General features: G+C 43.0%; 2 protein-coding genes across 3 annotated transcripts in view; one reads left to right on the top strand and one right to left on the bottom strand.

Annotated features, from left to right (window-relative positions):
* Positions 1-476: 476 nt before the first annotated feature.
* RPUSD4 (RNA pseudouridine synthase D4) lies at positions 477-13,179 on the bottom strand. Its single transcript, XM_025464985.3, has 7 exons — positions 12,947-13,179; positions 12,422-12,587; positions 9,803-10,004; positions 5,184-5,277; positions 4,963-5,107; positions 3,521-3,618; positions 477-2,957 (listed from the first exon to the last, which is right to left on the bottom strand). Exons 1-7 carry the CDS (start codon positions 13,136-13,138, stop codon positions 2,718-2,720), a joined length of 1,137 nt encoding a protein of 378 aa, XP_025320770.1. The 5' UTR covers positions 13,139-13,179; the 3' UTR covers positions 477-2,717.
* A 60-nt stretch (positions 13,180-13,239) lies between these two features.
* FAM118B (family with sequence similarity 118 member B) overlaps positions 13,240-26,726 on the top strand; it is a 46,700-nt gene continuing 33,213 nt past the window's right edge. Inside the window, exon 1 of one of the 2 annotated variants that reach the window (XM_025464983.3) lies at positions 13,240-13,338. The gene's annotated coding sequence lies outside the window, so the exon portion shown is untranslated. Of the gene's footprint in view, positions 13,339-23,879; positions 23,911-26,726 lie in introns of those variants that run through there. The other variant, XM_025464984.3, reaches the window with a different exon arrangement.

The raw sequence follows: 26,726 nt of genomic DNA, 5'->3' as shown, positions 1-26,726 counted from the left end.
ACACTCCTTAACCTACCATATTCTGTGACTGTCCACTCCTCATCACACCCAGCAGAAAAATACACAAGGCTGGGGCACCTGGGTGGCTTGGTCAGTTAAGCATCCAACTTTTTTTTTTTTCTTTTTTAAGATTTTATTTATTTATTTATTCATGAGAGACACAAAGAGAGGCAGAGACACAGGCAGAGGGAGAAGTAGGCTCCCTGTGGGGAGCCCAATGTGGAACTTGATCCCAGGATCCGGGATCAAGACCTGAGCCGAAGGCACAGGCTCAACCACTGAGCCACCCAGGGGCCCAGCATCCAACTCTTGATCTCAGCTCAGATCTTTGATCTCAGGGTCAGGAGTCCAAGCCCCGTGTTGGACTCCCTGCTGGGTGTGCAGCCTGCTGAAAAAAAAAAAAAAGAATACACGTCTTCATTTCATTACGAAGACCTCTCCCGTGCCACATAAAACTTACATCACACAAATTTGTATGTTTATCTATTATTTTGTCAGTTTAATTTTTAGACCCAGTCGGGGACTGGGGTTTGAAAGAGGGCTGCTACCTCTATGTCGACCTCAAGTGGTACTTCTTGATTCTTTCCAGCTTATCTCTGAACTCAGACAAAGGACCCTGTGGGCAAAGCATCCCCTGATGGGAACCAAGACTACTCCCACGCCCAAGCAGTGACAAATGCCCTGACACCAGCAAGACCCCACGTGATTGACCCCAAATGATCGACCTGACCCTTCACTGCCCACCTGCACGTACCCACTGACCTCTGTCCCATATTTTCCTTATATAAACCTGAAAGTATTTTCGGCACTTCAGAGAGACAGGCTTTGTGACGTCAGCCCTGTCTTCCCAGGTGAATTCCTGTCTTGTCTCCCCACCGCTCTCTGCCTTTGGGCTGAACCTGGAGCCAAGTGGTCTTGTATCCCTTGAACCCGTTACAGATTGAGGAAAACATTCCTCCCTTAGACTGGTCAGAAGGGTGGGGGGTCGTCTGGAACACCTGAGCTTGCAGCTGGTGTCTGGAGAGGAGTCTTGTGGAGCATTGTTGGAATTACACTGCACCAAGCAGCACTTTCCACCCCACTGGGATAGAGTACGCATCCCCGTGGCACGCTCTGCAAGAACAGATATAAGGTTTGTCTTTGTATATCCTACAAGGCACTCTAGCTAAAAGCAGCCCCGAAGCCGGAGAGCCTAGGCAGCGGACTGAGGAAACTTCAGGGTGTGTTTTGCAGTGTCCCTGTCCTAGTTAAGAACCAGCCTGCCCTGCTCTGACCTTAGGGACCTGGGGAAGGTCTCAACACTCCCCTCTGTGTTTGGTCTCTGGGGGGAACTATCCTATCCTAGTTGAAGGGAGGGAGTGAAGCTGATTCTCAGGAAGAGGTAGTGAGGTTAAAGAGGAAAGCATGTCCTCAGAGGGGTTCTAGAGGGAAACGGGGCAGACTTGGTAACCTCCTGGGTTTGGGGACAGCTATTTGTTACACATTTCAGTGAGCAATGTACTTGGAGTTTTCATGTAAGTACAGCTAGCTGATCCACCTACAACGTGGGTTTGAACTGTGCAAGTCATTTATACATGAATTTTCTTCAATAAATATAGTAAAGTAAATGTGTTCTCTCTTCCTTACGATTCTCTTTTTTAAAGATTTTATTTGAGAGAGAAAGATACCCAGAGAGAGCACAAGTGGGGTGAAGGGGTACAAGGAGAGGGAGAAGCAGACTCCCTGCTGAGCAGAGAGCCCGATGCAGGACTTGAATCCAGGACCCCGGATCACGACCTGTGCCAAACAACTGAGCCACCCAGGGGGCCCCTTATGATTTTAATAACATTTTCTTTTCTCTAGCTGACTTTACTGTGAGAATACAGCACATAATATATATAACATACAAAATACATGCTAATCAACTGTTCATGTCATTGGCAAGGCTTTCCGTCGACAGTAGGCTCTTGGTAGTTAAGTTCTGGGAGAGTCAAAAGTTATACATGGACTTGTGACTATGCAAGGGGGTCGGTGCGCCCAACCCCCTCAATGCTGTTCAGGGCTCAACTCTATCTGGGTTTCCTGACTGAAAAAAGAGAAAAGCTGCTTCCGCAGAGCCACACCCAGCTAGAGCTAACAACTGGCCTCTGTGGACAGTGCTCCCCACCAGGGCCTCATACCGGCCTGCCATTTACATCTCCTTTGCTTGCTTATCGAACACCTCTTGGCAGGCGCCCGTGCTGCAGCTGGAGAGAATCCTGCCTTCTAGATAGAGGTCCACAAAATCCGAGACTGAACAGGAGCAGAGAGGTTGGCTAATAGGTCCTGAGTGTCCATAAGGACAGTGACGTACTGCTTCTGAATCTCTCTAGCAGTTAGATAACCATCGTGCCTCTCCAACCATAGGAACCTTCCTGAAAGATCAAGAGCTTTATTGTTGGATATAAACAGTTCTGAGCACAGATCTGTGCTGTAGCTTCTCCTTTTCCAATCACTGACCCCATCTGCCTGGTCCTCGGCTCCCTTCCATCTGGGCGAGGAGACTCTGAGGCAGGGATACTTCCCGCAGGCTCTTCCAGAGTGTGGCCAAAGTCTCAGCAAATGGAAATTAGTGTCCAGAAGCAGCTGGGTTTCTTCCACTTACCACACCTGGGTCTTCTGGAGTCTGTCCCAAGTCAGAAGTGAGCAAAGTTCATTAAACAAAGGGAAGGATTCACGGCCAAACTGCCCATAGGTCTTCACTGTGCTCTCAGATGTCCACCTTCATCGTCCCCATTTTGATCCTGACTTGGCATCTGTAAGTCCAGGCGTCTCAGTGAGAGTACAAAGAAGCGAGGAAGCTTGCAAACCAAGCTGAGTTCCTCCTTCCTGGACCCCAGGGCTGGCAGGATCAGCTGGCGGGCGTGCAGGTGAAGGGGGAGGTGGCGGGCCTTCGTCTGTTGCAGCCCTAGCTTCTTGAGGGTACCAAGAGACAGCTTCTGTACAAAGACAAGACAAGCCAACAGTTCAGCCTGGAGCAGCACACAGGGTCAGAGGTCTTTCACTTAAAGGAATCAGCGCTAACTCCCCTGGAAGAACAGAGGTGGACAGCCTGCTGCAGGGACATTTCCAGGAAGAGTTCAGAACCCAGGGAAAACAAAAACCACCACACCTGGGAAGCTCTTATCAGCCAGTTCTTTGGCCGTCCTAGAGAATGGGCTGTAACATCATGAGATAAAAAAGTTCCCACCATGGATCTTCTGCAATAGCATGAAAGGCTGCTTGAAGACTGCAGAAAGTCCCCTCTACCAACCCACCCACAGCCTCCTAACAAAATCTGAGGCTAAGGACTGACACGTAAGGGTTCTGCTAATAGATCCTGCAGCTCCATGAGAATAGTAGCTGTTTCTCTCTAATCTAGGTAACTAGTAGAGGTAACTAGTAGAGTACCAGGTCTAAAGACAATCAGTACAGCCTTGTGGTGACTCACTTCAGGGTTCCACGAGGGGAAAACATAAGTCACCCCCCTTATCTGCTGCACATTGGGTCAAACCAATATCACCTGGGGGGCCAGCTTATTCCAGTCTGAGTACTTGTGGTCACCAAGGATTGGGCAATTCAATCCAAAAGACAGATGAACTCGAAGCTGATGTTTTATTCCTTTACAAAAAAAAAAAAAAGAGAGAGAAAACTTCAGTAGCTACAGTAACCATACTGTGGGTCACATCTGTTTCTCACCATATTAAATTGAAGCATGGTAAAACTGGCAAAGCCCCACCCTGCCATAAAGTATAAAGAATAACAGAACAAACTGTAAGCTATGAGGAAATAAACATTCTACATGCTGTTGAGCCTGTAAGTTCTCCTCCCCCTCAGTCCCCTTTGCACCACAGATAACCAGTATCATCAACTTGGTATCTCTCTCTGCTTTTTGTTTTTTATTTTTAGAGAGAGAGCAACCACGTGTGCAAGAGAGCAGGGGTGGGGGGAGGGCAGAGGGAGAAGGAGAGAGAGAATCCCACGCAGGCTCCACGCTCAGTGCAGAGCCTGGGGAGGCTCAATCTCACAACCCTGAGATTGTGACCTGAGTCAAAATCAAGAGTTGGATGCTTAACCAACTGGGTCATCCAGGTGCCCCTTGTTTTATTTTGTTCCTTGAATAACACTATTAAATTATGCTAAATAGTAGCGCTTTGCACATTTTTTCATTGTAGGAAAACATTCGTGACATAAAATTTCTCATCTTAACCATTTTTAACTGTGCAGTTCTGTGGCATTAGGTACCTTTACATTGTTGTGCAACCATTGCCGCCACCCATCTCCAGAACTTTTTCATCCTCCCAAACTGAAACCCTGACCTAATTAAACAATCACTCCCCATTCCTTCCCCCTTCTACTTTGTCTTTGAATTTGAGTACTCTAGGTATTTCATAAATGGAATCATGAGATATTCGTCCTTCTGTGTTGGCTTCTTTCACTTGGCATAAAGTCCATCCATGTTGTGGAAGGTGTCAGAATTTCCTTCCTTTTCAAGACTGAATAATATGTGTAGGCCACATTTTGTTTATCCATTCATCTGGTGATGGACATTTGGGTTGGGTTCACCTTTTGGCTACTGAGAGTGACGCTGCCATGAACACTGGTGTACACGTTATCTTTCTGATCCCTGCTTTCAATTCTCTTGGGTAGATACTCTTGAGGATTGCTGAATTATATGGTAATGTTATGTTTAACTTTTTGAGGAATCGCTTTGCAAATTTTTAAATAAATGTAAGCAGATTATTTAGATCTTTCTGCTACCCCCTATTTTTCAACAGTCATCCCTCTTGGAGTTCCCAGCCTCAGACTGGCACCAGAAGCACACTCTGCAACATGTCAGCTGCAATTCCAGCCCTCTCACAACACCAGCTGCTCAGAAGAAGGGCAGAACCCAGTACAAGGCCCTGGATGAAGCTCAGTGGCCCTGGGAGTCCGCCGTCCCACTGCGGAAAGGTGGCCCCTCACCGGTAATAGGCTGGAGCTCCACGAGGGCGGAGGACAGAGTGCTGCTCAGCACATGGTACTGAGTCACGGCAATATGTGCGTTCCTGTTGCTGCGTACTCTCACCATCTTCCCATTGTCCATGCGGTAGTCTGGAGACAGCGTCATCTGAAGCCAAAGAAATCAAGATATGGTTGAAAAGGAAGCGCAGAAAACCCAAGCCTCTGGGTGATGGATCACTCACCTTGTAGTGCTGCTGCTGACCCTGCACCGCCTTCTCGGTGATGGGGATATCCACGACTCCTGCTGAGGGCACCGGGACGCGCACAGTGATGGCCCTGGGGACGACACACAGACCCTTGTCTAAACCACAGGTGAGGGGGGATCACCTCAGATTCGGCTACTTAGAGGCTTTAATACTGGACCTTCTGCACTACTGTGCACAGTTCTTAAGACTGGAGCATCCCAAGTGATCTGTCACTGAGAGCTGGGTGTTCATCTTATAAGCTTATCTTTTTTACTACTAAGGTAACGTATGCTAATTATAGGATATTTGGGGGGGAAAAAACCAGAAAAATTAAAATAATTATGTTAATAACATGGTCTTTCATTTCAGCCTTTAAAAAACGAATATATATAGTTTTTTTTAAAAATTTTTAAAAAAGATTTATTTATTTGGGAGGAGAGGAGCAAAGGAAGAGAGAAAAAACCCCAAGAAGATTCTGAGCTGAGTGTGGGGCTTGATCTCACAGCCCTAAGATCACAACCTGAGCTGAAACCAAGAGTCAGGTGCTTTACCCAACTGTACCACCCAGGCAATCCCAAAATGAGTATGTATAGTCTAAAACGAAATTAGGGTAATATGGTTTTGTATCCTGTTTTTTTTTTTTTAATTAAAGATTTTATTTATTCATGAGAGACACACAGAGAGAGAGAGAGAGAGAGAGTCAGAGTCAGAGACACAGGCAGAGGGAGAAGCAGGCTCCATGCAGGGAGCCCAATGCGGGACTCGATCCCAGGACCCCAGGACCGAAGGTAGACGCTCAACCGCTGAGCCACCCAGGGATCCCCATGTATCCTGTTTCTTTTTATTTTTTATATCCTGTTTTTTAAAAGATGGTCAATTTCTGACTGCACATGAAACAAATGAACAAGGAAACGAATGAACAGGATGAAAAATTCACAGGACCACTCCTGCCCAATTTGCCAGGTAGACAAATAGAGGGAAACTGCTCAAAGTCACAGAAACGACCACCATAACTCAATAACCATTCTAAATCACTTTTGTTGGAAGTCACCTTTTGTCATGTCAGAGATGGGTAGAGAAGACCCTTTAGTCTATCCTTAACGTTTATGCCTCTTCTAGGTCAATCACAAAGGAGTCCTCCTGAGTACCTGGTAGACTATCAGAGAATCACTGACCAAGGCGTCAAAAGCACACTCGTACATTTCCCACCCTAGACACCTCACTTCAGGTTGGTAGCAGTTTGGGCTACTATTTGATATATTTTCTCATACTTAAATTGAGTTTTAATTGCTAGCTCATTCTTCCTAATTGACATTACACTACTGCCCCAAAACGTTTACCCACTACATTCTCCACACATATAAGGAGGCATTGATTTAAGTGGGTACTAGTTCTATATAGATGAAGAGGACAAACATCCCCACTCTCAAGGAATTCAAGGATAGTCTAGTAAGAATCAAACTGGGCAGGTGGCTCAGCGGTTTAGCGCTGCCTTCAGCCCAGGGCCTGATCCTGGAGACCCAGGATTGAGTCCCACGTCGGGCTCCCTGCATGAAGCCTGCTTCTCCCTCTGCCTGTGCCTCTGCCTCTCTCTGTGTGTCTCTCCTGATTAAATAAATAAAATATTAAAAAAAAAGATTCAAACAAATAACTGTAACAAGTCATTATCATAGTAAGTCAGTAAATGCTAATCAGTTGCCAACTATGGTCTACTTCTGACTTCTACCTCCTGCACCTGGTATTTAAGGCCATCATTAACTAGGCTACGATATACCTTTCCAGCATTATCTGTCACCATTCCCCACTCCAAACTAGACCGCATGCCTTATTCTTTTGTGTACGCCATTCTCACAATTTATAACAGTTCTCCAGCTCATCTATCAAATCCTATTCATTCATCAAGACACAATTAATGGATTTCAATTTCTCCAAGAAGCATGATGAGAATGGTTATCGATTCTAAACTTTCATAAACAATTCTCACAAATAATATAATGCTTTTTAAAAAGATTTATTTTAGAGAGAGCATGCATGTGGGGAGAGGGGCAGAGGAAGAGAGAAACAGAATCCCGAAGCAGACTCCCTGCTGAGCACGGAGCCCAATAAGGGGCTTGATCCCAGGACCCTGAGCCCAAATCAAGAGTCAGACACTTGGAACGCCTGGGTGGCTCAGCGGTTGAGCATCTGCCTTTGGATCAGGGAGTGATGCCGGAGTTCCGGGATTGAGCCCCATATCAGGCTCCTTGCACGGAGCCTGCTTCTCCCTCTGCCTCTCTATGTCTCTCATGAATAAATAAATAAAATCTTAAAAAAAAAAATTAGTCAGACATAACTGACTGAGCCACCCAGGCTCCCCAACACTTCTGACAGCCTTACATTTGGGTTACTTGCATACATAACATAGTCTCAATTTTCTGTCTTTCAGCTTTTACTAGGAGCTATGCACTGTGTTAAACACTTCACATGCATTGTCTCATTTAACTCTCTCCTAAATAAACTACATTATTCTCATTTTTCATATGAAGACAAAGCTTAGAGAAGTTTAATTAATAACTTGCCTTAGGACCCATGCTGTAAATGGCACGGCTGACAGTTCTACAAGATCTTTTTTTTTTAAGATTTTATTTTATTTTATTGATTGATTGATTGTAGGGGGGCGGGCAGAAACAGAGGAGGGAGAAGCAGGCTCCATGCCGGGAGCCCGACATGGGACTCGATCCCGGGACTCCAGGATTGTGCCCTGGGCCAAAGGCAGGCGCTAAACCGCTGCACCACCCAGGGATCCTCAGTTCTACAAGATCTTATTGAACTCTTAGATACTATGCTAAATCTCTTCCACTATCTATAATCTCTTATTACGGTGCTCCTTACCCATTTGATTCCACAGCAGAGTCATTTGTGAAGCTTTTAAAAAATAGAGATGCCCACACCCATCAGACTTAAGAATCAGGACCTCTGTAGGTGGGTCTCAGCATAGAGATTGTTTTGAAGGCTCCCAAGATCACAAAGTAGCTACAAAATCTATAATACAAAAAGTACTGACATCCAAAAGATAAAAAAAGAATACTTACAAATCAAATAGAAAATAAAAAATAACTGAAATAAAGAAAGAAATAAAGTTTGTTCACAAAAAGGGAAACTCAAAACACACGAGCCAAATAAGCATGCAAACAAATAACATCACTAGTACACAGGGAAATAGAAAACAGTTTTTTTTACTCATCATAGTGGCAAACCTTCAAAAAAAACCCATGGGGTCAACTACTCTATTGGGAGGAAAACTTAGCCTACCTAATAGTAATTACTTCAAATATTAAATGTGTGAGGGGAGCCTGGGTGGGTCAGTCGGTTAAGTGTTCAGCTCAGGTCCTGACGTTGGGGTCCTGAGATTGAGTCCCACATCAGGCTCCCCACAGGAGCCTGCTTCTCCCTCTGCCTGTGTCTCTGCCTCTCTCTGTGCCTCTCATGAATAAATAAAATCTTAAAAAAAAAAAAAAAAAGGGGAAACCATCACCACCACCAACAAAAAAACCAAATATTAAATGTGTGTACTCTTTAACCTAGCAATTCCATCTTTAGGAATCTGTCTTAAAAGATATGATCACATATTCTTTGCAATAGACTCTGAAAAATGGGAAGTTAAATAAATAACCAACAATAAGAAAATTATGAGATAGCCATACAGCAGAATACTATAGAGCTCTAAATGTACATACAAGGGGCTCTTCAAGATATATTGTCCAAGTAAAAAGCAGCAAGATGGAAAGCAATGCAAAATATCTTGCCATATAATAATTCACCTACACATGCCTATATGACTCTTAAAGTTTACATAAGAAAGTAGAATAGTGATTACCTCTGGGGAAGAAAATTGACTAGACAGGGGACAGGAGTAAGGTTTCACTTTTGTTCATCTTTCTTCTATTTAAAAAAAAAAAGGAGATACACCTATATGCACTAATATGGAAAAATCTCCAAGACACAGTTAATGGGGGGAAGAAGTACAATGTAATACACACACACACACACACACACTCTATACATGAGACCTGTACATAAATACATTGGGTAAGGACCAGAGGAATAAAACCCAAACCATCCCAATGGAAGAGTGGGTAGATTCTCCAAGTTTTTGGCTTTATTTTTGTTGTTTGACTATTTTACCACAGGAATGAAATGTGTACTATTTGTATAATTAATTTTCATTAATTTTTATGTACAACCATAATTAGGAACCACTATTTTATCAGATTCCAATGTTCTTTTTTTTTTTTTTAAAGATTTTATGTATTTATTTGAGAGTGAGAGCAAGAGAGCACAAGCAGGGCGTGGGGCAGGAGAGGGAGAAGCAGACTCACCACTGAGCAGGGAGCACGATGTGGGGCTCGATCCCAGGACTCTAGGATCATGACTAGAGCCGAAGGCTGACACTTAACTGAGTCACCTAGGTGCTCCAATATTTTAAGCACTCAGTCTGTTTCCTATACTTTTCATAGGCCCACATGTCTTATCATGGTACCTTCTCTTTAATAGGAGGTCCTTCCATATGAATGGACAAATAGATAAAAGGATGCCTTCATTTACATCAACTGTACTACTAGCGATGGGCTTCATACCAGTACTTCTTTGCCACCTGACGGGTTCTAAAAAACTCTTGGACTTGATGTGCCACTTCCTTCTCCCAGGCCAACACCATTACACCTGTAGTCTCCTTGTCCAGCCGGTGGCACAGATGCAAGGGCTCTGCCTTGTGGCCATGAAGCATCTTTGCCAGGATAGGCAATACATCACTGATGCAGAGCTGGACCCCAGGGCCACCTAAAAAGGGAAGAGCCAGAGGTTTTAGTGGCTAGTAAAAGATCCCACCAAAGAATTCTACCTGGGAAAAAAAAGTCAATTATTTTCAAGAGCCTTATTTCTGAAATGTGGTCCAGGAACTGGCAACATCAGTATGCCCAGGGAGCTTGCTGGAAAAGAATCTCAGGCCCCCAATCCATACTACTAAATCAAACTCCGTTATTTTAACAAGATACTCAAGGAACTCACATGCCGATTAAAGTTTGAGAAGCACAGTCCCAGCATGTGGCTTTTTCCTCAGACATACACCTTCTTATTTATCTACTTGAATACTCATAATAAAATCAGCAATCAAAATAAGGAGATCTGATATTTTACTATATAAACGAAGGCTTGAAAATTTACCAAGGGGGCACCTGCGTGGCTCAGGCCTTGCTCTTGGGGTCCTGGGATTGAGTCCCGCATCAGGCTCCCTGCATGGAGCCTGCTTCTCCCTCTGTCTATGTCTCTGCCTCTCTCTCTGAGACTTTCATGAATAAATAAATTTATTAAAAAATTTATTTAAAAAATTTATTTTAAAAAAACTTATTAAAAAAAATTTATTAAAAAAAAAAAGAAAAAAGGAAAAGAAAATTTACCAAGTAAACATGAATGATAAATACAAAACTGTGAGGTTCTCCTGAGGCATTACAGAAGAGCTAAGAAGATGGACTTTAGGTGAGATGTTCCAGTTCTTTTCTATGCCTACTAGCTATTGACCCTGAATAGATTATTTAATCTTTCCAACTTGTTTTTTCATCCATAAACTGCACATATCTAGATAATTGTCTCATGGGGAATGGAAAGAGAAGGATTAAGAGAGAAGAAGAAAACACACAGAACACTTGGCAATGTCTGGCTTAACTCGTCTTTATGCTTTTCTCCATACCTCCCCAAAAAGCATTCTTTTAGCTCAGCTATGTCTTTTCCCCCAGCAAATCTCTTTCCCAAATGCATTTTTTTCTGTCAATCTTTCCTGTCTCATTTAGCTGTTTTAGACAACTACATTCAACATTTATTCAGAAACACTTCAGCGTCCATTAAGCTCTGGGCATTGTGGGTGTCCTATGTGCACACTCACACATATCCTTTTTTAGTATCATATCACGAATACATAATTTGTTACATATTTTTTTGGCCCTTAGATTTTACAACATGAATATCTTCTGTAGTTTGCAATTTCTATGAACTCTTTAAAGGAAGTTATCTTCTATAAAGTTTATATGTTTCTGTGTACATGGATCCTGCATATGTTTTCAGTACTGGACACCTCTTTACAGGACAGTTTAATTTTTGCTTTAACTGAAATTCCACTTTTATAAGAGTTTTCATGTTGGTCTCTGTAATTGGAGTTTCTGCATGCTTAGGTGGTCCTTATCTGATCCTTTGATCCCTGCTCATGTACAGGATAAGATATGATTTCTCTCAAGTTATTCCGTCCCCACTCATGGCTTGAGGTGGCTGCCCGATTTATACTGCAGTTTTGGGCTTGTGGGTTGAGATTTTCTGATCTTTGTACAATGAAGACAGACTATTTTCGTTGGTCTGGACTTAACTGATGAAATTAGAGTCTGGATCATGTGAAGAAAATTGTGCAATAAATCACCATGTTAAAAAAAGACACTTGATGAAGCAAATTCGGAGCCATTACATGAAAATACTATTATTTATAGAAGTTAATTAACTATCAGAACACATTAGCCACAGAAGATTGATAGGCTGAAAACAGAACAGCGTATTGATGCAATTTAGTGAAAGTGGGAAAATTGCAAATAAAGGCTAAAATATAGTGGTGTCATTGCTGGAAAGGGAAATAACAGGAAGCTTAATATATTAAGTACCATATATTTTTTTCTTACAATCATTTCTTCTTTCCCAGTCTTTTTTTTTTTAAGATTTTATTTATTTATTTATTCATGAGAGAGACACAGAGAGAGGCGGAGACACAGGCAGAGGGAGAAGCAGGCTCCCTGCGGGGGAGCCCGATGAGGGACTCGATCCCAGGACCCTGAGATCATGACCTGAGCCAAAGGCAGATGCTCAACCATTAAGCCACCCAGGAGCCCCATTCTTTCCCAGTCTTGATGGAAAATAATATGAAGACAAGAACCACACATTTAGTATTTCTCTGTAAAAATCTCTGTAGGGGTCTGGACGCAGGGCATTCCATAAATCACTGCTGACTGTCAAATGTTTGGGAATGCAGAGACCGTCTTTCCTATCTCTGCGTCTTCAGTAGTGCCTTATATACAGCTCCACAAAAGCTTAATTCTTTTGAGCGCAAGGCTCCGAGGAGCCCCACAAGTGAGGTGTCAGAGTTGCCCCTAGTTGTACTGAAAACAGAAGCAGCTCCCCCACCCCACCCCCGCACCAAACTCCTTTTCCCGCGAGGTCCTTACCATGCACCGGGAGACCGTAGGGTTTGTTGATGACCACGAGATCCTTGTCTTGGTGCAGAACGCCGCGGCTCAGCGCCTTGGCAAGCACGTTGGGGTGGACTCGCTGCAGCTGCTGTGTGAACCGCACCAGTTCGTGCACTCTCCGCTGAACAGGGCTAGTGGGCGCCTAGGGAGAGAGAAGGAGCCACAGGGAAAGGCTGCTGAAGACCTTCGAGAAGTCCGGGTGACAACTGGGGTTGGGGTTGGGGATGACTGCCTCTGCGCGGGGCCGGCGCCTTCCCCGAATGCTTCGGGAGCAGCGGTGCCCGTCTCACCTGCCTCCACGCAGAGGGCAGGGCCGTGGCAGAAGCCGAAGCCCCCACCCGCGGAAAGACGCGGCGCCGTCCTCATCCCTCCCGCCGCTCTCCCACAGGTCTTCCACATCCACCTAACACCTGCCGGAGGGCCCCCCTACCTCCCCCCCACCCCAGGCTGGGAACCAGTGAACGCAATGCCTCTTGGGAGTTGTGGTCCTTTCGGACTCACCAGCTGCTTCTTCGTCTTCTGTTCCTGTTTCTGGGCTCGAAGCTTCTCCGCTAATCGCTGGGCACTCAGGGTCCCAGGCGCAGCAGCGGCCGAACAAAATGGCTTTGAGACGAGAGTAAAGAGACCGCCGACACGCCGCCGCCCGGAGCATCGCAGCCAGAGGCCCGGCGCATTACACACGGGCGCCGCCATCTTCTCCGAAAGGGGCGGGGCGAGCCGAGACCACGTGCCTTAGAGGGGGGAGCTGAAGGGAGGATGGAGTGGGCGGGGCCGGAGGGTCACGTGGGGCGGGCGGGGCGGGGCCTGGGGCAGTCACGTGGGGCGGTGCGCGCTGAGTGCGGCTGCGCCGGCCGGTAGCTGCAGCTGGAGCGGTGGCGTTTGGAGGAGACTCGGTGAGTGTGTTGGGAAGCCGGGCTGGGGCTGGGAAATGCCGGTTCTCCCAACGCTTTAACGTTTTCGCGTCTCCGGGGATTCCGTTCTCGGAGAGCATTGCACTGGGAGCCGTTTGTCCCTCTGGGAGGAGATCGCGCTCAAGACCACTTCCCCGCCCCCGCGCCCCGTGGAAGCGATGCCCCATAAACGCTCGTCCCGGAGCCTTCCCGGGCGCCTGCCTCGTCCCTCTTGGCAACCACATCCCTGGTGCCCGGCCAGGCCCCCGGGGGACGCGTCGTGTCGCCTCTCATTTCCTCGCCGTTCGACCTTCGGAGATGCCCGGATCTCTGTAGGCTCTCCACCCCTCACCTCCTCTTTGTTTCAGGTTGCAACCTGTGCTCTCCCGGGGGTGATGGGGAACCCTTCCGTTAAGCCAGGGCCCCCCCCCCCCAGCCCGTATTCCGACCTGCGGCGTACCTTGAGTTTCTTCTCTTCTGCCTCAAGCATGCATTTTCTGGAGTCTCCTCTCCCCCTACGTTCTCCTTGCTCCTTCCAAAGAAAACACTGACAATACGGAGCGCGGACCTCCTCTCCCATCCCCTCCCCTCCCCCCTTCATTTTTCCCCTCCCTACTTTGCAACCGTCCCAAACCCCCCTCTCTCCCTCTCTTACGAGGTGCAGTGTTGGAACTCGCACGCCCCAGTGCAAGCAGTTGCCCTGTGATTTCACCGAGGGGCGCCTGGAAGGATGAACCTCTGTTTGGGGTGATAATGAGAAAAACATCTTGGGACCTACCTGCCATTTGTTAAGGAACCTAACGGCGAGCTCGGAGGGGGTGTTCAGAAAACTAATGGACCTGTACCGACACTAGAGGACACAATTTTTTTTTTTTTTTTTAAGACCGCGGAGGATGGAGGCTCCTTGAGTTCTAGCAGGTGGTGGGACTAGGTTTGCGTGTCACCCCTCCGAAAGGGATTGGCAGAAGGGAACCATGTTGGGCAGCAAATAAAGTTGAACAGGTGAAGTGGATCTGACCGGTAGGAGACTTCGTAAGTTGGAGAAGGGTTTGAGCTAGATGTTGGAAGTCATGGGGAGTGTCTGAAGCTTCTTGAGCAGCAGAGAGGCTCCTTGAATTCTAGAAATGAATCTGGCAGTTACTGAACGCAGGACAGATTGAAGAGGGCTTTGAGAGCCGGTGGATGAGCGGGGATGCTGCAGTCTAGGGATCGGGAAGGAGGTGATGCTTCATCCAGTGGTCTTCCCCCCCAACACTGTACCGTTCTTGGAGTCTGAATTGATATATTTTTTTAAGATTTTATTTATTTATTCATGAGAGATACAGAGAGAAGCAGTCTCCATGCAGGGAGCCCCATTTGGGACTCCATCCCGGGACTCCAGGATCACACCCTGGGCCAAAGGCAGGCGCCAAAGGCTGAGCCACCTGGGCGTCCCTGAGTCTGAATTGATTTTGAGCACAGGTCAGGTTGTATCGTTGAAGCTGCTGTTGAAGTCTCAGTCCTCAGTCCCTTGAGGATTCGCTCCTGGTTTCTTTGTAATCCCCACCCACATCAGGCCACAGAGTAAACTCACAAATACTCATTCCTTAGATGGCCGCAGTGCATCACAGAGATATGTTAGATGGGTCTGAACATTTGAATTGTCTTCTTTCTGTCAATTTTTGATCTGAAGATTGGAGGAAAAGTGTTTGTAATCCGCAGGGAGGAAGGCTTGTGTATGTTTCTGTAATAAGACAGGTGATCAGGATATAAATTCGAAGAATCCTGAGGGAGGTTGGGAAACTATCTCTTTTTTTTTTTTCTTCTGCAAATTCACAGATAAAATACAGATCTATAATACTTGAGAATTGTTACCTCTTAATGATATGCTGCAGACCCAGGTACTGATTTTACTAATTTCGCTTAGGTCCGGGAAGCCTCCTTTTCCAAGGCTCTGAAATGTGAATGTGAGGGTCTAAAATTATATTGTTAATTACAAACTTGTTTTAGGTATAGGACTTTTGTGTTTTTTGTGTAAGGGCTTTTTCCCCCCTTACCTTGTGCATTCAAGAAATGACACCTGTTCTTGCAGAATTGGCGTTCTCTGTCAGGGAACAAATGAAGAACAACTCAGATGTCAATGCTGGTGACACAGAGCTTGTGTTCCTGGGTTTCAGGGTAACCAAGGTACACATTATAGTGCCTAAGAATAAAAACACTGGTCACTTTTTTTCTGGAGAAAAAAGTTTTTCAGGTTTTTCTTTTTGAAACTGTAAAATATTTGAAGGATTCAAAGGTTTTGTTTGCTTGTTATCAGTACAGCTTTAGTCAAAATGGGTACAGAAGTTACATCTTAATGTTTTTAGCATATGGTTATTTAAAGTAGTGTTGCTTTCTGTATATACAAGAAGTTATGCAAATATGCTGTCTTGTTTTAATGTTAGGTTACCTCCTTCCTCTTCTCGTTCAATTGATTTTATTTTAGGCAGTTCATTTTTCTACTTCAGCACCAATGTCACAGTCTCTTTTTGGTTGGGGACTGTTCTTGTCTGTACTGTTGTCTTAGTACAAGGAAGAAAATTCTATAGTGATGTCTAGTGGTATCCTCTTTCTTAGAGAGTACAAGCATGACTTATTTACATAGATTTTGACAAGTCATAATGTGTTCCCCCAACATAACTATTTAAAGAAGTATCTGAAGATTTGTTTTTGAGGCTATTTCCTGATCTGTGCAAGAACACAGTCGCCTTTTTATTTCAAAAACATTGAGTGACTAATAAAAGAACTTGTGTTTAAATATCACAGAGTTAAGATTAATTAGCAGCATGAGGTTGGTTTCTGGCTTCTCAAACATTGATTTGCAGGTTGCAGATTAACCAACAATTCAGTTAAGAGCAGGAAGTACTTGGATATCCTTTTACGGTTTTAGATTCAAAGAAGCAATTAGCAGGAGCCCCTTGGAGGTGTCCTGGAAAGTGCAGTTACTGGCAGCTGCGATCTTGGGGACTAGTCCCAGCTCAGCTGCTTGTGAACCTGAGCAAGTAATTTGGACTCAGTTTTCTGTCTTTTAAAAGAAGATCCTTAAAAAAAAAAAAAAAATTAATTAATTAATTAATTAAAAGAAGATCCTTATAGCTCCAAGCTTCTATTCTTTGAAGATTTTCTAGTGACACTTAAGAACTTTCTTAAGTGGAATTTATTTCAGATTTATCTTGCATACATTTAGCATAACCACAGAGAATCAGGATTCTGCTCTTGTCCCCAGAATTTAACCTTATGCCACTGAGCTAACATTTATTATTTGGAGGTCACCTTATTGAGTAGTGTTGGAATGTACCTTAAGATTTCCATGAGAGGGAGTGCAGATAAAAGAAAAAATACTAGAAAACAGTGGTTTTCTAAAACAGTGTTATATACCCATAATATGGGTGTTAGTTCTTTTTTCCATGTCAGCATTCTACTTTTTTTTAAGATTTATTTATTTATGACAGAGAGAGAGAGAGAGAGAGAGGCAGAGACACAGGAGGAGGGAGAAGCAGGCTCCATGCTGGGAGCCTGATGTGGGACTTGATCCCGGGTCTCCAGGATCACACCCTGGGCCAAAGGCAGGCGCTAAACCGCTGAGCCACCCAGGGATCCCCCCCATGTCCGCATTTTAAAGAGATTCCATTATACTAATTTCCCTCCTTATATTTTTATTTGGCTTTTGAGTGATGCTCAAGACAGGTCTGACTTAAACCAGTACTTCTCAACTTTTTAATGTCATGGTACATGTGGAAAGAATTATTTCGTGGAGGAAAACTGGAGTCTGCCCACAGAAGACAGCTGGCCTGGTCGCTGAGCTGAGCCCGGTCCCCACCTGACCCTTCAATAGTCTAAGGAGCTCCCTAGCCCGTTGCTTGTTTGACCATTTAAGAGAGTCAGTATTACACAATGAAGGTCTTTACCCAGGCTCTAACTATTGAATTGTATTGTATCTAACAAGGAATTGTATTGCTAACTGTGTTTGTTAAATCTGCCTCTAATTTATTTCTTTTTTATGTGCCTTTATGGTTTTGGCTAGTTTGTGTTTGAAGAGCATACCTATCCTTACAAAGTGATCTTTCTAAAAGTTTGTGAAAAGTCCTTAACTAATGAAGAGATGGGAAATGTTTTTGTCACAGTGCTTTGACCTCATTAGATTATGGGCAATCTTGCTCTGCCTATTTAGAGAAGATAGAAAATTTCTTTAAATAGTTTGTTTTCCGTTAAAAAAGTAATACAGAAAACATGTAAGATAGAGTAGGGAAAAAAGTCATTCATAACTATTCCCCAAATACTGTTGATACCATGTTTTTTCTCAATTCTTTTATCATGCATTTTTTTCTTAATTGTAAATTTCAAACATTTATAGAAGTAGAGAAGATAATGAACCCTAGATTTCCATCAGCCAGCTTCTACCAACCAACTCGGGGCCACTCTTGTTCTACACTGCACCTTGACCGCCCAGACGGTGTTGAACCATCTGTAAACACTTTAGTAAGTGTCTGTAAAAGATAAGGGCTGATTTTTAACAAAATCTACAATGCCATTATCACACCACTTTCTTAGTATCGCTGAGCAAACAGTCGACAAATTTTCCAGTTGGTCTCTCTTTTTAAGTAGTTGATTTGTTTGAATCGAGACTCAAGAAAAATCCACACATCATGAATGCTCTTTTAATTAGAAGAATAAAACTGTGGGCATTCAGAAGAGATGTGCAGCCTGTACCTGAGGATGCTTAGAGCACACGGGATTAGAGCTTGCACTTTGGAGACAGAAAGGTGGTTTCAGAATCCTGGCTCTGCAATTTGCTAGCTGTGTAACCTTGTGCAAGTTGCTTAACCTCTCTCACTTTAGCTTCTTTGTCCTGTGAAATGTGGATCATATCTGCCTTAGGACTACTGTAAGGATTGAGTGAGTTAATGCAGGTTAAAGCACTCGTGTAGAACTTAGCACATAGTTAAGTCTCAAAAAATATCAGGTTATGTCTTGCATACTAGTATAGCACGAGGTTCATAGATTTGTTAAGTAAATCTTAAACAGAGTAAGAATCAAGAGGTAGGGAATTTAGTCTGATTCTGCTACTTAGGTGATTAACTTCAGTGTTTTGGACCTTAAATTTCTCACCCCAAAAAGCAGGTGTGGTGAACAATTAGATGATTTCTGAAATTCCAGTGCTTGCTAGAAATAAGGCAGCATGGTATTTTTAGAGCATGAGCTTTGAAAACACTGAGATTTGCATCAGGCTTTGCCATTTATAAGCATTTGTTCTCAGCCTCTGTTTTTTCATATGTATCACAGAATTAATAATACCTAATAAGGTTGTTGCGGTGAGAGACAAGATCAATGTGTATGATGCCTATCATGTAGAAGGTACTCAACTTATTAGTCAGCATTTTGTGATTATAAGTTAAAATAAGATCATTGCATTACAGCATTTTCAAGACTGAAGAACTATATATTTTGAGGGCATTTATGTAAATGAAGGTGAGCAAAGTATCTTCAGGGAAAAGGAATATTCATTGGAAGGGTGAACATGAAAAACCATGTTTCTAGAACATGAACATTGGAAAATTGAAGAACTATTCAACCATGTGGTTGGATAAAAGCCAGAGGATATCAGGATCCCTAGAGAAATGCAACAAGGTATTTGCAACAGATAGTTGCTTAAGTTGAATAAACCTGTTTTCTGCATTTATTTGAAAATTTGAACAACAGTAAGTGAAAGATGTGGATTGTTGTGTGTGTTTCATTTGGTGGTGATTGGAATACGCTGTAAGCATTTTACTCTAATGAGATTGTTAGGTGAATGAAAATAACCTCCACTAGCTATTAGGAGAGCTGCACTGATAGCTGAGTTGGAAAACCAAATCCACGCTTGAGTTTACTGATCCCCATGTTCTAGGCAGCATTTCCCCAACTTGCTTGACTATAAGAATTGCCTTCGTACTTTTTTTTTTTTTTTTTATTCATGAGAGGCACAGAGGCAGAGATGTAGACAGAGGGTGGAGCAGGCTCCATGCAGACAGCCCTATGTGGGACTCGATCCCAGAACCCCAGGATCACGCCCTGATCACGCCCCCAGAGGCAGATGCTCAACTGCTGAGCCACCTCCATCGTACTTTTAAATCTACAGATCCCTTCTCTAGAAATTTTGATTCAGGAAAATGCTGAATTAAAGCTCAGGAATCTCCTGCCCTCCCTCCTCCCTGCTCCATAAGACCTTGAGCTAAAAGTTCTTCTGTTTATGAATAAACTAGAAGAAGGGTAAGGTTACTAAAGAATATAGAGAGAAGGGCAGCACAGGTGGCTCAGCAGTTTAGTGCCGCCTTTGGCCCCGGGCGTGATCCTCAAGAGCCGGGATCGAATCCCACGTCAGGCTCCCTGCATGGAGCCTGCTCCTCTCTCTGTCTCTCATGAATAAATAAAATCTTTTTAAAAAAATTGTATTAAAAAAATATAGAGAAAAATGGGAGATTTTAAATATTGTTTTTTTCCCCTTTTTTTTTATTAAAGTAATTCACATGTATGTTGTAAAACAGTGCTAAAAGAAGTGTGTGTGGGGGGAGCCAGTCCCTCCATTCTCCCCATCTCATAATCTCATTCTTTAGAGGCAGCCTCTGTTATTTTGCTCTTTCCTCAGGCATTATCTTCATATTTCTAAATCATTTGATATGTTATTTCTTGTTTTTTTCTCCCCCCAGTGTTTGGCCTATTGAGCTAGTTGATCTGTCTCCGCTCCACTCTTGTGTTTAGCTTGACCTTTGCCTGTTTTTTTTCCCCACATACCTACATACCCTTAATTTTTTCTCAGATGCTCCAACATAATTGCCACATTCTTACGAGTAACATTTCCCATAAGCTCACATGTGTCACTTGATGTTTCCAATTGAGAACTACCACCCAGGTATCATTCAGGAACTGCCCTTCACTCTCCTCCTGGGTTGTCATCCATGTCCCATTTCTTGGCTTACATCTCTATTTCCTGAGAAGTATCTGAATGCCCACAAACTTGTCTGACCGTTTGGAATTGTTACAGAATTCTAGGTTGGAAATAATTTTCCCTCAGAATTTTGAAGGCATGGTTGTACCAGGTTACTGGTATGTGTAATTGCTCTGGAGACCTAGCAATCACATCCTTTTTTATGAGACCTTGTTTCGTTAGTTTTATTTTTCTCTTTCCTCTCTTACTGGGAGCTTTTAGAATATTCTGACCCAGGCGTTTTGGACTTTCTTAATGATGTACTATAGTATATGGGTTCTCAGTGGACTCTTTTTTTTTTTTTTTTTTTTTAAAGATTTATTTAGGGATCCCTGGGTGGCGCAGCGGTTTGGCGCCTGCCTTTGGCCCAGGGCGCGATCCCGGAGACCCGAGATCGAATCCCACGTCGGGCTCCCGGTGCATGGAGCCTGCTTCTCCCTCTGCCTGTGTCTCTGCCTCTCTCTCTCTCTCTCTCTCTGTGTGTGTGACTATCATAAATAAATAAAAATTAAAAAAAAAAAGATTTATTTATTTACTTATTCCTGAGACATGAGAGACACACAGAGAGAGAGGCAGAGACATAGGCAGAGGGAGAAGCAGGCTCCATGCAGGGAGCCTGATGCGGACCTCGATCCTGGGTCTCCAGGATCACGCCCCGAGCCGAAGGCAGGCACTAAACCGCTGAGTCCCCCAGGCTGCCCTCAGTGGACCCTTTCATTCTAACTAACGTCCTTCCACTCTGGGACATTTTCTTCTAGTTCTCTGGTTTCTACCTCCCTCCCCTCTTTTCTTTCTCTCTGATCCTATTTCATAATATCCATACTTGTTATATGGATATGATAGCTTCAAAGAGGACCCATTGAAGTTTTTTAGTTCTTACTCTCTGCATCAGAGCAACTTTACAATCTATTGCTGGAATGAATATCAACCCCCAAATAATGGCAAGCCCCTGCATGTAATGAGAACTTAGTGCTTCCCCCTACAGTTTGATAGATCCCATTAAGCCATGTCCACCGGGACTGGGAGGGTCTAGCCTTCCGCTCAGGCCCTCGTTGTTCCCATTCTCCCTGTATTTCCTCACTCCCCTCAGGCACTAGAAGTAAATGTACTACTACTTTATTTTACTATGGACACATCTACTGCTGCTCTTTTGATGAATCTGTGAGCTATCTGAGTACTGTTGAAAGTTAATTTTATTAAGAGAAATGAAGGAAGAAAAGTTGAAAGGAAAACGAAAAGAGGAGCTTATTCGTAATATGGAAATTTTACAGGGTAAAGACTGGCAAACTAACAAATACGATTTTCTGAATTGATGCGCAGAAGCCAGCATGCTTGCACTTCTTTCAAGAGTTTCTTGAAAACTGCTTTTCTCCACGGAAACCAAAGTATCAACGGTCGTTATCACCAGGTGGGATTACAGGGTGGTTTTCATTTGCTCTTTGTACTTTTGTGTACTTGACATATTTCTGCAGCGCCTCCTGGGGACCTTTCCTTCGCTAGTCAAGGAGGAGAGGTGCTTGCTTTCCTCTGATCAAGTGTCCACGTCCCCTGAGCTCCAGCTGCTCAGCCCTCTGTTCTGCTCCCTCCAGTTCCTCCCTCCGTCTTGCACTGACCTCCTTCGCTTTTTAACAAAGTATGTTTTTAGGTCTTCCTAACCTGCTTTTCTCTCACCTATTTCTTTCCTCAGTTATTTTTACTGACCACTTTTTAAAACTGATGCTACCCGTTCAGCAAAAGCAGTGCCTTTAAACCGGTTTCTTCTAACTTAGCCTGATTTTCTAGTTGGTGGGGTGGCCTCTGTGGCAGATCCTGCCTCTTTTTGTTTGTTTAGCTCTCAGATTCTTGGTTCAGGTCAAAATAATGCTTTCATCTCAGTTCATTTCCAGATCAAAGAGAATATTTTTCAGTTAATTTTTATTAGAAAAAAAAAAAAAACAAATATCCTGTAAAGAACATCAAGCTAGATTAAGGTTACAAAGCTTAAACCACTTTCCTGAGTTGCCTTTCATCCATCATTCCCTTGCTCTTAAGGATTATTGAAATTGACTTACAAGTACATTCCTAAAGTATATGACCCTTCTTTCAAAATCAGTAAATACTTGTGTTGGTGCTTGAAACCGAGAAAGGGAAATAATCATCTATAACCCTGTGACCCAGAGATTATTTCTGCCAGTCAAAAACCTCACAACAGATGATAAGGAACAGATTGTCGAACTGGTTTTTGACCTTTAAGTTTGAAGTATGTCTGAAAGTACCTTTGGGTTGTGAAGGGCTGTATAATCTAGGTATCTCCTGGGTCTGAAACACAGGAGAGCCTGGAGCTAAAAATTGAGATATGGGAGTCGTTAGCATTTAGTTGGTATTTTAAATCATTGGAGTAGCTGGAGGGGGAGGAGAGGAAATATGTAAAGTGATTGGACGGAGAGCCTAAAGCTGTTTGTTTAGTACTCTCAGTTTTGGGGGACTGGACAAAGGAAAAAGAGCTTCCCCTAGAGGGACGGGAGGAAAATCAGAAAAATACGATATCCGGAAGAGAACAGAGTTCAGTGTCAGATGCTTCCAAGACCTAAAGGACGGTAAATACTAATTATTTTACTTAATTTTGCCATGGTGGTATCTATCTCCCATAAAGCTTTTCTTGATCTTCCTTGAGCATAATAATTCATCTTTCCTGTACTTTGTATGTTAAACTTAGCATAAATGTGTTATAAATATTTGTTTACAGTTCTGTTTCACCTTATTTCCCCTAAAAGGTGGAGACCCTTCAAGGGTATGGCCCTTCAGGGTATGATCTTAGTCATCTTTGGTGAGACACTATTGCATTGTGTCTTCACAACATGTACTCCAGAGTCACCCTCCAAATGTGTTAATAGCTAGTGTGTTAATAGCTGTGTGACCTGTAGCAAATTATTTAACATCTCTGTGCCTCAATTCCATTATCTATGATATATGTGGTGTGTGATGATAATAGTGGCTACTTCATAGAAGAGTAAACACTTGTAAAGTGTAGACGACGGTGCCTGCATCATAGATACGATCTAGTGTTTGTTGGACATGAAGTGGTGTGGTAATAGGAATATTGTTGGTGTAGTACCTGGCCCTTAATGGTCATTTTTTTTTTTCTTAATGGTCATTTGAATGTGAAAATTCAACAATTTGGGACTAATACAATCTCAACCATTTTGTTTTATTTTATTAAAGATTTATTTATTTATTTATTCATGAGAGACACACACACACACACAGAGGCAGAGACACAGGCAGAGGGAGAAGCAGGCTCCATGCGGGGAGCCCAATGTGGGACTTGATCCCATGAACCCGGATCACAACCTGAGCCAAAGGCAGGTGCTCAACCACTGAGCCACCCAGGCATCCCCAATCCCTATCATTTTAAACTCTGTAAGCATGTACAGAATGTAGTCATGATCAGGCCTTAGGAAAACTATGGAATAGAAGTGGACAGAATTAAGTGTATATAGCTTTGTTTTATAAAACAAATCTATAGACTTTTCACAAAAGCACTATGTAATCTTAGTTTCTTTTCATGTGGTGTGGTGAAGGAGAAAACCAAAAGATGAAGATTTCCAAAGCAGGTGAGAATTTTTATGTGTAGTGCTGAATAGTATAAGCAAGTGGGTAGTGAGGATGAGTCCCAGAATGCATTTGCTTGGCATGAAAGATACAAGATTTGCCCATTCATCTTGTTTTTACAGCTTATAAAAAGGTATCAGTTGATCTTTTAGACCTCAGATTTTTTTTTTTAAGATTTTATTTATTTATTCATGAGAGACACAGAGAGGTAGAGAGGCAGAGACATAGGCAGAGGGAGAAGCAGGCTCCCTGCGGGGATCCCCATGGGGGACTGGATCCTGGAACTCCAGGATCACACCCAGAGCCCAAGTCAGACGCTTAACCACTGAGCCACCTAGGTGTCCCTCTTAGACCTCAAATTAACTCATAGTGGGTACATACTCGTGGAGTCAGCAAGTATTTGAGCATCTACTGCACTGTATAGATGCTTAACTATATAACAGAGATTGTGCTAGGGGCTGGGGATAGGATGCTAAATAAGACTGTACTTGTCCTAAAAGAGCTTTTATTCTTATGGGAGAGGCCATTCATTGCAAGTGTAAGAGATGCAGATAAGGAGCTGAAGTATAAATGGGGTTGAGGCGGATGGATAACCAGAGTCCATAAGGTAAACGTGTAAGCTGAGGCTTCAAGGATGGCAGGGAGGCAGAAATACTTGAAGAATATACCACCCTAAGCCATGTTCTGTGTGTGAGCCATTAAAGTGTGTGTGTCCTGTGTGGCTCTAGAGCCTGGTGAATGAGGGCTGGGGTGGATAGGATGTTATAAAGAGGACTGCAGGTGTCAGATCAAGCTGAGTCTTGCAGCCGTGATGTGAGGATTTTAATTTTATTAACCACAGTGAGAAGCCATTGAGTGGTTTTAAACTGTGACTTAATCCAATTTGTGTTTTGAAATCACTTTTGCCACTACATAAGCTTTTCTTCTTCTCTAGTCATGTGTAAAGAAAATAGATTTAATATATAAAATACAGAAACAGATTTCTTAGCCTGAAATACTGATGTGTTTGAGTCATTTGCCAGAAAGAGTTCTTGCCTTTAGAATCCACTCTAAGAATCAATTTACATCTTAGATGTCAGAAATCCGAGTTACAAAAATAAAATTTATATATATGAATGTTCAATTAATGTCAGAGGATAGTCTTATTAAAGCATTAAGTCTTAAATCTTTCTTTTGCCTGCTAGAATCAGATTACCATCACTCACTGTTATGATCTGAAAAATAATAGTCTGAATGTTGATTTACTGTGCACACAATGTTCACAGGAATGTGGCTTTTCCCATATGTTCCATTTAAAAAAGAAATGGTTTTTTGTGGGTTTTGCTACGTTAAAAGCATCTAATGGGGTATTTCTTTTAAAATGCTTTGTCTGTAATACAGGAAATTCTTTCTTGTAATTCTAATCAGGAGCAGCATTTTGCATTTGAGTGAGTTCATTCAGTCAATATCTGAATGTCTACCATGTGCCAGGTACAGTTCTAGGATCTTGGGATATATTGTGAACTAAACAAAGATTCCTGTCTGTGAAGAGCTTATTCCCAGTGGGAGGAGAGAGATGACAAATAATAAATATAAATACTGTATTTATACTAATGATAAATATAATTAGTATGTTAGAGGTGTGGGCTTTGAAATAAAAAGTAAAGCAGTTAGGGGAGCCTGGTGGCTCAGTCGGTTGAGCAGACGGTTCTTGGTTTTGGCTCAGGTTGTGATCGCAGGGTTATGGGATTGAGCCCTGCATCAGGCTCTGTGCTCAGTGCAGAGTCTGCTTGCGATTCTTTCATTCTCCTCTGCCTCTCCCCCTGCTTGTGCACTTGCTATGAATGAATGATTGAATGAATGAATGATGTATCTGTCTTTAAAAAGTAGAGCAGTTAATGCATTAAGTGGAGAGGTTGCAGATTTTAGTAGGGTGGTTGGGGTAGCATGATTGAGAAAATATGATTTGAGCAAAAACTTGAACCTTGGGAAGAGAATAGCAGATAGAAGAACCAAGCAACACAAAGAAAAGCTCCTAGGCCAGAGTATACCAGGCCTATTTGAGTACCAGGAAGGAGGCTAGTGTGTCCAGAGGGAGGGACAGAGTTTCTTGGCTTTCTAGGTACGAGTTTCTCAATTTCAAAAAAGTTCATAAGCCAAAATACATGAAAAATAGGGCAAGAATTTCCATCCTGTGAATGTTCTGTAGATGGTAATCGATGAACACCTAGACTCATGTCTTGAATTAGGTAATTCCAAAGTAACACAAAATTTAAGTTTATTTCATAGAGCAGCTAAACATTCAAAAATCTTTTTTCTATGAATAAGAAATTATGTTGGAGCACGTGCTCTTGAGACCTAGCATTTAGTAAAACTGAAATTTTACCATTCCAGTTTACAGATCTCCAGGTTGAAAGCCAAAAAACCTTTGTTTTATAGGAAAAGATGGCAAGGGTGCCAAATGTACTGGTCTCTAAGAGGAGCAGTGATAGTGTTGAGGATTGGACTTGGTCAGGGGGAAACTGCCCTTTACGAGCAGGTTTGGTTTACTTCCCTTCCTTATTTCTTTCAAGCTCAGTAGTTCGAAGTCTTCAACATTTTTAATTAGGTAGTCTGATTTTCTAGGGTTTTTGTTTTTTGTGGTTTGTTTTTGGTTTTTGTTTGGCTCTGTGAAGTTTTCCTTGTGTTTCTTAAGTTTCCAGTCTAAACACCACACTATATTCATAAAGTCCTAATCAATGACAGTCTAGGAGAGTGTTGCATATCAGATGTATTACATTGGTGTATGATTCAGTGTCCTTTGTTTCAGATGCACAGAGTACTTTATAAAGAACCGATT

Source organism: Canis lupus, chromosome 5 (assembly GCF_003254725.2).
Source record: "Canis lupus dingo isolate Sandy chromosome 5, ASM325472v2, whole genome shotgun sequence".
Classification (NCBI taxonomy): domain Eukaryota; kingdom Metazoa; phylum Chordata; class Mammalia; order Carnivora; family Canidae; genus Canis; species Canis lupus.
Note: the sequence above shows the minus strand (reverse complement) of the source record. Positions and strands in the feature narration are given on the sequence as shown.

Coding starts and splice junctions, on each gene's coding strand:
- RPUSD4 (XM_025464985.3), bottom strand. CDS start 13,138: ATGGCGGCGCCCGTGTGTAATGCGCCGGGCCTCTGGCTGCGATGCTCC. Junction 12,588..12,946: donor AGAAGACGAAGAAGCAGCTG/GTGAGTCCGAAA, acceptor CTCTCTCCCTAG/GCGCCCACTAGCCCTGTTCA. Junction 5,278..9,802: donor CAGGTGGCAAAGAAGTACTG/GTATGAAGCCCA, acceptor TGTCGTCCCCAG/GGCCATCACTGTGCGCGTCC.